Source organism: Brassica napus, chromosome A2 (assembly GCF_020379485.1).
Source record: "Brassica napus cultivar Da-Ae chromosome A2, Da-Ae, whole genome shotgun sequence".
Classification (NCBI taxonomy): domain Eukaryota; kingdom Viridiplantae; phylum Streptophyta; class Magnoliopsida; order Brassicales; family Brassicaceae; genus Brassica; species Brassica napus.
In genome coordinates, this window is record NC_063435.1 from 28,137,203 (window position 1) to 28,148,784 (window position 11,582).

At 32.1% G+C, this 11,582-nt stretch overlaps 2 protein-coding genes across 10 annotated transcripts; one reads left to right on the top strand and one right to left on the bottom strand.

Annotated features, from left to right (window-relative positions):
* Positions 1-1,929: 1,929 nt before the first annotated feature.
* Positions 1,930-5,824, top strand: LOC125574917 (calcineurin B-like protein 4). 8 transcript variants are annotated; one of them, XM_013845079.3, is made up of 11 exons: positions 1,933-2,094; positions 2,186-2,261; positions 2,473-2,515; positions 3,417-3,522; positions 3,633-3,715; positions 3,815-3,874; positions 3,964-4,072; positions 4,183-4,235; positions 4,994-5,074; positions 5,178-5,290; positions 5,528-5,824. In XM_013845079.3, the coding sequence occupies exons 2-11, from the start codon at positions 2,221-2,223 to the stop codon at positions 5,604-5,606; spliced, it is 768 nt and encodes a 255-aa protein (XP_013700533.1). In that variant the 5' UTR covers positions 1,933-2,094; positions 2,186-2,220; the 3' UTR covers positions 5,607-5,824. The 8 variants fall into 8 exon arrangements, with proteins under 8 accessions (XP_048602481.1, XP_013700533.1, XP_048602492.1 ...); XM_048746535.1 differs by having other exon boundaries at positions 1,939-2,094; positions 3,414-3,522; XM_048746534.1 differs by having other exon boundaries at positions 1,940-2,094; positions 3,385-3,522.
* Positions 5,809-8,290, bottom strand: LOC106404349 (GDSL esterase/lipase At4g10955-like). Of its 2 annotated transcripts, XM_013845076.3 has the most exons (4): positions 8,149-8,290; positions 7,889-7,998; positions 7,023-7,665; positions 5,809-6,308 (listed from the first exon to the last, which is right to left on the bottom strand). In XM_013845076.3, exons 2-4 carry the CDS (start codon positions 7,984-7,986, stop codon positions 5,943-5,945), a joined length of 1,107 nt encoding a protein of 368 aa, XP_013700530.1. In that variant the 5' UTR covers positions 7,987-7,998; positions 8,149-8,290; the 3' UTR covers positions 5,809-5,942. The 2 variants fall into 2 exon arrangements, with proteins under 2 accessions (XP_013700530.1, XP_022561828.1); XM_022706107.2 differs by lacking the exon at positions 8,149-8,290 and having other exon boundaries at positions 7,889-8,010.
* Positions 8,291-11,582: the final 3,292 nt, after the last annotated feature.

Here is an 11,582-nt window from a genome sequence, read left to right on the forward strand (position 1 = left end):
AAGAAATTATGCTTTTATAATAAATAAATACTATTTTATACGAAAGTAGCAGTTTATATTTTATAGGAAAAATTTAGATTGATTATAACATAATTTTCTTTATTATAGCATTTAAAAATGAATATAACAATAAATAGGAAATGTTCTTATCTTCTACATTACATATTAATGTTTTTTGTCAAAATAGTTGGTTTGTTAAGTGTATATTTAGTTATTATATGAGATATTTCACAATATAATTATACATATATCCATAGTTTTATTTATTTTGATTAATATAATATGTAAAGTTGGATTCAAAATAATGTTTTTGTGCTTTTAATTTATTTTGAGATTTTGTAGATTTCGGTAATTCTAAGAATTTGGTGTAATAACATCACGTTATATTAACAATTATATATTTGTTTATTTAATTAGATAATTGTTTACAAATTAATATAGTAAAAACTGGTTAAGGATAACAACATATTTTAAAATATAAAATTTTTGTGTTGTTATCTAAAAAATAATGTTTTTAAATCAATAAAGTTGAAAATTAAGAAACTGAAAGACTAACAAAACAATATAAATTTATTGTTTGATTTAAATGTTTTGATCTTTAAACTAACAGTACATTTATTAGTTTTGATCTTTTATTAATAAGTATTAATAAAAGAATTATGCATGCATATGCGGGCAAAACACCTAAGTCATCTCTAACCCAACTGCAAAACACCATTTTAGTGTAATTTTTACACTAAAATCTCTCCAACCAACTGTAAAAATCACACTATTTTAATATAAATTGTAAAGGTAAAGTACAAGACCCTATTTTGTGCGTTATTGTTCACAACGACAATCACTGTTCATGGTCTACTTTTCACAATATTAAAAACTATTTCTTACTTTTATTAATAAAATATTAGTTTAATATTTATTAGTGACAAAATAAATACATATAATATAATAAATTCAATATATTACATATATTGAAATAATTTATTTTAATTTATTAGTTTAATATTTTTATATGTTAAAATTGTAAATATTTTTTTAAATAACAATTATAAGTGATATATTTTTGTTTAATATAATTATATGAAACAAAATGGTGTAGTTTTCATACTAAAATGGTGTTATGAATTGGAGATGTCCTAAGAGTATCTAATTTAATATTACAAAGGCAAAAACTGTAAATGTACGAAGTTGAGGGTATTTTCTTTGGAGTATTTGTGTAGATAGAAATGTTAGTCAATCTCATTGATTGGTCTCATAATCAAATTGGATACTTCAACCCAACTATATTTTTATTTCAATACATTTTCATTTGATAATTAGTTTTTTTATTATTTTATTTTCTTTTCTTTTCTATTATAAACAACACTAAAACTGAAAATTGACAAGTAGCATCATGAGGTTTTTAAAATATCTTAAACTAGATCATGTTTCTCTTTTCTTTCGTATATTTTACATTTTTACATTTTTTTATTTTCTTAGATACTCTGTTAAATTATTTAATTAGAGTGCCTCTTAGAGGCCAACTGATGTCTATAAGAGCATAAATATCGCCGACTCTTAAAGGGATTTTTGCACTGTTCGTGTCAGTGGGCTCTACAAAAAAGAAGAAGAACCGGTTACTAAAGTTGCAAAATAAGGACCGCTTTTGGAGATGTCCTTGCATTGTTCGCGGATCCTACTGATACGTGGCGGTTAGCGATCATTTTTTTTTTTTGTAATCAGATAAAAAAAACCCCAAATGGGATTTTAGCGTTAATCATGCTCTAAGATAAGGTTACTAGCCTACCAGTAAACTCGAGTGGACAATAAAGAGTGGAAGGTATCAACATCAATACTACTTTTATCTATAACCACAGCTTCATAGTTTGCTTCTCTTTAGGACATCGAGCCCAATGAAAACCCCTATAAATCACAATCTATTTGAAAAATAATTTATTTCTAAAAATTTTGGTGAGTGGAAGCCTGTCGTATAAACTTGGAGACTCTTTACCTACTCCCTAACTCCTCCTCTTCATCCTGTTTCCAATATTAAATTCACTTCTCTTCTTTCTTCTCCTTGTCTTTTACAGTTTCTTTCTCTGGATTTCCCCTCAAAAGGTAACTTATAGTTTCTCTTCTTCTTCATCCTGGAACTTTTAGGCTTCTTATTGTAGGTTTTCTTCTGAATCATCATGTCTTAACATCTCAGATGAGTAACAAGAGATCGATCAAGAAAGTAATGAGATGTGGATTGATAAAACAATGTTTTATTTTGATCTAAAAAGGTATAACAGTATTTTATATACCCTTTTACCATATACTAATTAATCTATAAAAATGATCAAAATAAGATTTGAAAACCGACATCATATCGTCATCCATCCACCACGCATGCCTAGATAGTAGATACAAACCTAACTGGTGTAGCGAAGGCCATCACACTATTTAATTAATTTCATTTTGCACTTTTCCTCTCCCACAAACACAAACTTTCAGGTTCCAAGAAGAGAAGAACAGAGAAAGAATACACACATTCTCGGTTAGTTTTTATTCTTCTCCTTTTTATATATACTATTTTAAGTTGATACTTGGCTGAATGCATCAGTCTTCTTGCCTGTGTTTTTTTTTTTTTTTTTTTTCCTGAGTAAATAAAACTCAACAGAATTTTGTAAAAAAAGAAGCTGCTGAGAAAAGTCTCTTCTCTTTCCAATGGCTTTTCTGGCCACATCCCACTTTTAGCTTCACATACGCAACAAACTATTCCACTGTTTTGTCATTAACGCATAGAGATTGAAAAAAAGTAAACAAGATGAAACACTGCATCTAGATAATGTAATATGTGTAACTTGGTTTACATATCACATTTATATATTGAGTGTATGACTATATATGTGTTAGAGACGTAAAACGTACCTAATTTTGTATCTTAACTTCTTAAGTCAGAAGTGGATACTCTCCTAGACAGCACTCTAACTAATTCACTTTTCGGTCTTAATAATGATACATAATTTCCTTTCCTACAATTATTGAATAAACAACTAAATGTTGTCTCCAACTCGTGATAAAGCATTACTTTTGTATTATTACATTTGAACTCTATATTTTCACAATCCCTCACCCACAAATCAAACATCCGAGTTTTATGGATTTCAATAATTTAAGTTGATTTTCGGTTAAGATGCATGGGTGCAAAAAAATATTAAAAAGAAAACTTAGGTCATGTATCCAGATGTTACATTTAGATTTATGCAACTTTTATACATCATCGTGATATTGCTCGGTTTTTAAACTAGCTTTTGCTTTTAAGATGATGCATTTGGATGCAATATTGTTTAATTTTGAATTTTTAAGAATATCTGGATGCAGAATATATCTAAACCAAGATTTGTATGTTTTTTGGTTATAAAGTGAAAACAAAGACTAATAAGTAATAACAGTAGAGAAAAAGGTTTGTTGGTATGGGCTGCTCTCTGTCGAAGAAGAAGAAAATTGCAATACCACCGCCGGGATATGAGGATCCGGACCTTCTTGCATCCGTTACGCCGTGTAGGTTTTTAATTTCCAATCTTTTTGCTATCATACTCGTAAATGCTAACGAAACTAGACTTTCAACCAAACTAATTTTATTCGACTTTTGATATTGGGAGGGACAATAGTTACGGCAGCAGAAGTTGAAGTTTTGTACGAATTGTTCAAAAAACTAAGCAGCTCAATCATCGAGGACGGTCTTATTCATAAGGTTTCTTTTTCATTAATTATTTTCATCCATTATTGAAACAGAGTCCACTTACTTTACAATTTAAAATATGGCTATACAGTCTAAATTGTGATGTTGTAGGAAGAGTTTCAGCTGGCTTTACTCGGAAACAGGAACCGGAACAATCTTTTCGCTGATCGGGTACTTATATTAACTACCTACAACAAGTTACATTTATTGAAAACAAATGTATTTATATAAAGTTTTGTTGTATACTATGTTATTCGCAGATATTTGATGTATTTGATGTGAAACGTAATGGAGTGATCGAGTTTGGTGAATTTGTTCGGTCTTTAGGTGTCTTCCATCCAAATGCACCTGTCCATGAAAAGATCAAATGTCACTTCTTCTAACCCTAATAACTTGCTTTACATCCATATTATTTCATGAACGTATTATTCTTTTTCTTCGTAATTTAACTGATGATGTAGATTTTCATGATTCTGCAGTTGCTTTCAAATTGTACGATCTAAGGCAAACTGGATTCATCGAGCGAGAAGAAGTGAGTCTATTTACAGATATTTGTGTTGAAGATAATCTTGAAAGTAGCTTAATCCGCAAGCTAAACTAAATCTAGTTAGAATAGGAAAGACATCTTGTTTAGGAGTTATCTAAATAAGATAAGTCCAAAGTGGTTTAGGAATATAAAGTCTCTATATAAGAAGATGGTGAGATGTGCCATGAACTTGTGAGATTAGAGATTGATTTGTGAGAGCTTAGGTTTTGAGTGATTCCAGATCGAGGATCTACCACACAAGACTTCGTCAACTCACCACTGATCGCGGAAGCTTTAGCGGTGAGATCGGGTCTTTGCATGGCGGCAACACTGGAGCTCCCAAAGCTCAAAGTTTGCTCCGACAATTCAACGCTCATAGCAGCAATCAACAACAAACATCAGATGAAAGAGATTGTGGGTATCGTCAGAGATATTCAAGAAATCTCTTCTGATTTTGTTTCTATCTCCTTTTTTCATATTCCCCGTAAGAACAACGAAGAGGCAGATCTATTGGCTAAACAGGCCCTTAGAAATGTTTCTGTGTAATTTCATCTCCCTAGTGGGCCGACATTGCCTTTTAGGCTTATTTTCAATTGATATTTAGTGACAAAAAAAAAAAAAAAAAAAGGTTTTGAGTGATTTTCCTAAGTTAATAAGAAAGGTTTCTTATATACATTGGTCTCTAATATCGAGTGATTAAAACAATAATTTGAACTTGCATTTTTATCATTCTCGTGAATTTTGTGTGTTGTTCTGTCATACAGTTGAAAGAAATGGTAATAGCGCTTCTTCACGAATCTGACCTTGTTCTTTCTGAAGATATGATCGAAGTAATGGTGGATAAGGTAGTCCTTTCTTTCTACCTATTTGTTTATATTTCTATCTAACATTGTGGTAGATCATAATCTTAAATGATAAGTAATAAGGAGATGTGTGGTATATTTGTAGGCGTTTACTGAAACAGATCGCAACAATGACGGGAAAATTGATGTAGATGAGTGGAAAGATCTTGTGTCCATGAATCCGTCGCTCATCAAAAACATGACTTTGCCCTATCTAAAGTGAGTTTATAATTTGTTCTTCAATAATTAATTATACTTTTCGGTCTAGTTCATTAGTTAATCAACCAAAACTCATTATCCATTAATCATAAGTCGAAAATTCGAAGGAAATACTATACAATTGCTAGTGTCTAATCTAATATGTTCCCGGCCGCAACCAACTTGGGCCAAACCGACTGCTTTGGTTGATGGACTGAACCATGGATTGATGATAAGATTCTTCGTAAATGTATGTAGGGACATAAACGCGACGTTTCCAAGTTTTGTTTTATCTAGTGAAGACGAAGAACTAGAGTTGCAAAACCTATATTTCTAATCCATGCAGGTTGCCAAAATATTGTTCTAGTATCTCCTAACGTGACGCAAGTATCAAAGAACCACGAAAGGCATAGAAACATGGAAGGAACCATTTCCTTACAATTTGAATATGTTAGCTACAAAGGTCTTAAATACCTCATATTCTTCTGGATAACTTGATTTTCTCAGGAGTTGCCCTGGAACTACTTTTAAATGTTATATTATTCGAAATTCAACTTTTAGTTTCCATCAAATACTCATGCAAAAACTTGATCTTTTACATATTATAACAATAAAAATTTGAAAAACAAAGTACAGATCAAAAGATTTCAAGTACCTGAAGCAACAATGGAAGTCATTGATTAAACTGATGCAAAACATATTCACCATTGAACATGGGATCCCACCATTGATGGATCCCATGAGCCCTCTTAAAATCAGGGGATTTGCTAGTGTTTATCGTCATATACGCAGATGGTAAAAGATGAAGAGGTTCCGATGTAGAATCCGAACACGAGCTTCCTCCTCCTCCGCCTCCCGTCAACAGACTCCTAAGTGAGTTCCTCGTAGCGATCCTCTCGATTTTTCCAGCTCCTATCTCAAACATTTTGTTTCTGTGGTTGAAGTAACCAATGTATTCTGAGCAGATTGGGTCTAAAGGATTCACATACAAATAAGGTATCCATGATGCTAGTTTCATAAACGAATCGTCTTCTTGACCCTGTAAATAATTAAGATCTAGTAAGATACCAGCAACCTAGATGTCTAGCAACAATGCTATATTCCCATCGAAACTTAATTATATACTAATGTGAGGGGCGAATCTAGAATTTTTTTCTTATGGGTGCACAATTAATAATAAGAGTAAATTAGCTCAATATACAAAAAGAAGTGAGATACCATAGAGTTGAGGGAAAATGGTGATGATGGGGGGAAAAAAATTGGGGGGAAATAGAGTATGGAGTGCAAATAGGGTATATGTTGTGTGTAGGGAGTACAAATTCTCTAATAATAATAGAAATCAATGCACAATAAAGCATCGAACCAAAGTTATTGTGGGTGCACAGATCTAAGTTTTACCATCTGATCTATGAAACATCTACGAATTTGCATTACAAAAAGTGAAATATAACTTTTATTAAGGGTGCACGTGCACCCATTGTGTATAGGGTGGCTTCGCGATGTCAATGCATATTATGATTCAGTAACGTTAATTAATATCCTCTATCTTGTTGTTTTTTATGTACAGGGTCGATTCTATGCACGGCCGGATGAAATATTCCTTTACTCCCCCAAAATTTAATGAATTATACATAGGTTGGGTAGCCTCCTATAACACGAGTCACATATAAATGGTGTCGGATTGAGATTTTTCTTAACTCACGATTCACGTCAAAATATTAAAATTACATTTAATATAAAATGGAGAGGATACCTTATTGTGATGGTGGCGACCCTTGACAGCAATGGCTACTCCGGCTTTGACTAGACTTCCGGCGAATCTAACTCCATGTTTAAGCTTCTCGCTCTTCACTAGCTTCTCTATCGGAATAGATGAGAAAGGAGGATTGAAAAGGTAACACTCGAGAGGAAAACCAGACCTAGTCATAATCTTCCCGGCTAGCAAAGCCACGGCAGCTCCAAGAGAATGTCCGGCGAGCCACACGGCTGCATTGCCGGTTTTAGCCACCGCGGTTTTGATCACCTCTATTGCATGCACGAATCTTGTGCTGTCGTGGAGGCTATCTCGGACGCAGCGTAGGTCGAGCCTAAGGTCACGTGACCGAGAGTGCGGCTTCATGATCGTGCCGCGGAACGCGATCACGTGAAGAGGAGGTGTTTTCGAATAAGGGGTATTATGGTAGTTGTAAGAAAAGAGTTTGTACTGGAAAACGGCGCCGTATATGGATCCATCTGATTGGTCGATTAGGGTTTCGGCTAAAGTGAAGTTGAAAAACTCCCACCAATGATGTGCTTGTGACTTGAGACCAATCCTGTTTTGCTGTCTGTCTCGTTCCAGTGTGTACACTGCTTGCACCAAACATGATGCCACCGAGGTTCTGTGGTACGAATTATTCCTACCAAAGAAGTTGACTTTAATTATGAAGTAATATTTTAATATATATACAGCTTGTTGTGAAGGATTTAATTAAGAAGATCTAATTATTTGATAGTTGACTATGGCTGAACTGTTGAATTAGCAAACAATATATGATTGGTGATTATAAGTTTTTTGTGAGATGGATTTTGGAAGATGATATGTGGTTGAAAATGAAAGAGATGAAACAGAAAATAAAATACCAGTCAATGGTTGTTAGATGAATGGGACCAGAAATGCTGAAGATTTCTCTTGGAGAGGCCATTAACCCCTCTTTCACCATATCATCTTCTTCTTCCATGTGTTTCTCTACCTGATCAAACATCAATGGTTCTTGATTCTATCACATCAATTATATTCATTCATCAAAAATGATGAAAAGACATAGCACTTGATGTAGGAATGCTACCAGAGGAATAAAAGAAAAGTTAGAAAAGAATTAAGGAGAGTGAAAATAACATACCTTTTTGTATTCTCAAGAGATCTATCAAAATCCAAATCGAATCTGAAAATGAATCCGTTCAAGGAAACTAGTTATAACACTTCTGTACAGATGGGTAAATATGAATATGGATCTGAAGACACTAAATGGGACCATCTCTTTCATATTGAAACGTGCAAAAGTCTATCAACAATTACTTTATTGACAAGTTGTCACTAAGAAAATATATTTGCGTAAGAAAATCTTTTAATTAAAGTCATGTAACACTAAATTTACTTTTAATTTACGGAATTACTTGAAAATTGTTTATTTAAAACATTGCACTGATGAACATATGTATATATAATATTTATCAAAAGAAAAAGAACATGTGTATATATGACAGTCTTGAAGATACATTCTATGATTGATTTTTTTATCATTACTTTCCGTATTTATTTCCAACCATGATCATTACTAGAGTGTTTCTCCGCGCTACGCGCAGATAATTTACTTAATTTTTGTTAGGCAATGAATAATATCCTCAATTAAAGAATGAAATAAAAAATAAAGAATCGGTCCTATGTTTTTTGGAGAATTCTGTTTTATCTCATTATGGTACTATTATTTATGTTTTTTTTAGAAAACTATTATTTATTTTTACTTTTATTAAATAGATATTTTTCGCAAATACGTAAAGTATAAAGTTTCAATTAAAATCCAAAATATTATTATATCCTTACTTTATAGTTATATACATATAAATAATTATTTAAAGAAATAATTAAAAAATTATATAGCTTTCGAATTATACGTTTTTAAATTCGAAATCTTTATAAAACTTTTGATTTTTTCCAAAATTTTATGTTGCAATTCAAAAAGTCTTTTTGAAACTATTTTTAAAATTTTATTTATTTTTAAAAATCCGAAATTATGCACTCCAAAATCCTACCCCTCAAATATAATCTCTCAGTCTATATTAGTCAACCCTAAGAATATAAGTGCTTATTTACCTCTTTAAAAATAAAAGTAAATATAGTTAAATCAAACATGAAAAATGATATTTAGAGTCTGATTGTTTAAGCAATTTCTCATTTTTTTGGATACTTTAGATATATACTCTTCCACTAATCACTGTTTTGGCAGTAATATATCATCTTTTGAGATTAGTTATCAACTATTTGAAAACAGATTGACAATAATACAGAGAAATAGCAAAGCTCAAAGTTGGGTTGAGTATTTTACCCGATATCCAAACCCATATCCGAACCTGACCCAAAAACCCCAAATAGAAATCCGAACCGAAGTAACAAAATACCGAAACTGGTATTGAATTAGGAGAAATTTGATATCCAAACCTAAGTGGATATCCGAAATTACCAAACATATGTATACTTGACACTATATTTCTAATATATACATTTTGTGTAAAAATATTTATTTTAATGCTACACATAGTTTAAGATATATAACATACATAAAATTACAGACAAAATAATTTGCTACTCACTTTAAATGCATGTCAAGCTTCTTGTTTCATCCATTAACAAACATTGCATCTAAAATTTCAAAACGATAACTAAATTAGTGTATTTTAATATACATATAGTTTTATCTCCAAATCTAAATCATTCTATCTATTAAAATAAAAATCAGTTAAGTTAAAAATATATTTTTAAATTTAAGAAACTTAAGCAATAAAGAATTTAGTTTTTCTTCAAAATCTAAATATTCGAACCCGACCTGAAATAACCGAATCCAAACTAAAATTATCCAAACCCGACCCGAAATATAAAAATACTCGAACGGGTTCTATATCCAAAAATCCAAAATATCTGATCTGAACCCGAACGGGTATCCAAACGCTCATCCATAGCTAGAAGTGTTTATAAGATTATTTTCTAAAAGTCTATTAGTTATAAGAGTCTTCATATATTTTACAAAGGTTTATAAAATCATTTATTAGAATTTTTAAAATTTTATAAACCAATTTAAAATGTATGTCGAACCTGTTTATAATTATATAAATATACATTTTTAATAAATTAATAGATCATATAAAATATACAGATAAATAATGGTCCTTTTATATTGAATGGCGCAACTATTGCTAGCTTGTAGTAAGGGAGACTTTTAAGTAACCATAGAGGAGAACTTTGTGAAATAATTTAAATACACAGAGAAATAATAGTCTTTTGATAGCATACATTCATCAGATAGTACGAAGTTGTAACATTAAGAAATACCAAATAAGTCATCTGCTTGCAAATATTTAATATGTAAATCCATACTTAGATATATAAAAAATGAAAAGATAGCAGTTAATGCTCTATTACTCAAGTTTAGCACATTTTCCTCTCTGTGCTTCGTCACTGTACTTGTACTGGCGTTTTCTTCATCAGCTAGGTCTCCAGTCTTTGAAGGACGGACCCTAATCAACTTGCAGAAAATAGAGGCACTTTAAAAGTGGTGGCAAGTGGGATTCCAACTGGGGCTGTTAAAGGTTGCAGGACTGCTGGAGAGACAACCTTCATAACTGCTATAGCCTGAGTCCTTCCTTTGTAATCAAAAACTTCAACCTTGAACCTATGTGTTTGACCAATGGTGTCGATCAAAGTTTGTGGGACAGGCAGGCATCTCATGGTCAGGACCAAGATCACCATTAGCCTAACATTTAAAAGTTTAGTTAAGTTTAATGAGTTGGGAAGGATGACTAATGTAATGGCAAGCTACCTCAAAGTATTTATCAACCAATCCGGAGGCATGCTTTCCAGTTAGCTCACGGCCTGCATCACCAAGTAAAACGAACACAGCCTGGTCGTTATTGTCGTAGACAGGGATCTTATCAAGATACCAGTGCATAAAAGAAAAGAAATAGCAATCCAAGCCAACGATTTATTGAATACTGAGCATTAAGTTCATTACTTTTTGACCTGGTTACGTTTTCATTGCTTCATTTAGAGCGCAAACGAAGAAGGGCCTTCTGTTGGCCTCTGTTTTGCAATCACTGCAAAAAAAATAATACCAAGGAGAATCATGGTTAAACATCATCAATTGTCACTATGCACTCAAGAAAGCCTCCTGCATTTGTCAAAAACACAGGGATTTACATTGTTAAGTGATTTGGTTTTTGTGGCTATATACATATTTTATTTTACCTTGGCTGATCCTTGCTTGATATAAGCAAATATTTTTTCCAATTGTCACTGACCCAGCTTTAGTCAGCTCCTTCTATGCATTCACTTTCTTAGCAATCTCTGGGTTAGAATTCAACCTGACACAATATGCAAACCAAAAAGGGTTCTAACGTTAGCTGAACATGCACTTGTGGTCATACCAAATACAAACGAATAGGATATTAACATGTTGCCTCATTAAATACTGACAATTGGAGTAGTCGATTGTGGGTTGAAGTCTTTGTCGATGAAAACACTGATGATGACATTGAGCTGAAGGCAAGGGTCCATGTTGTTTAT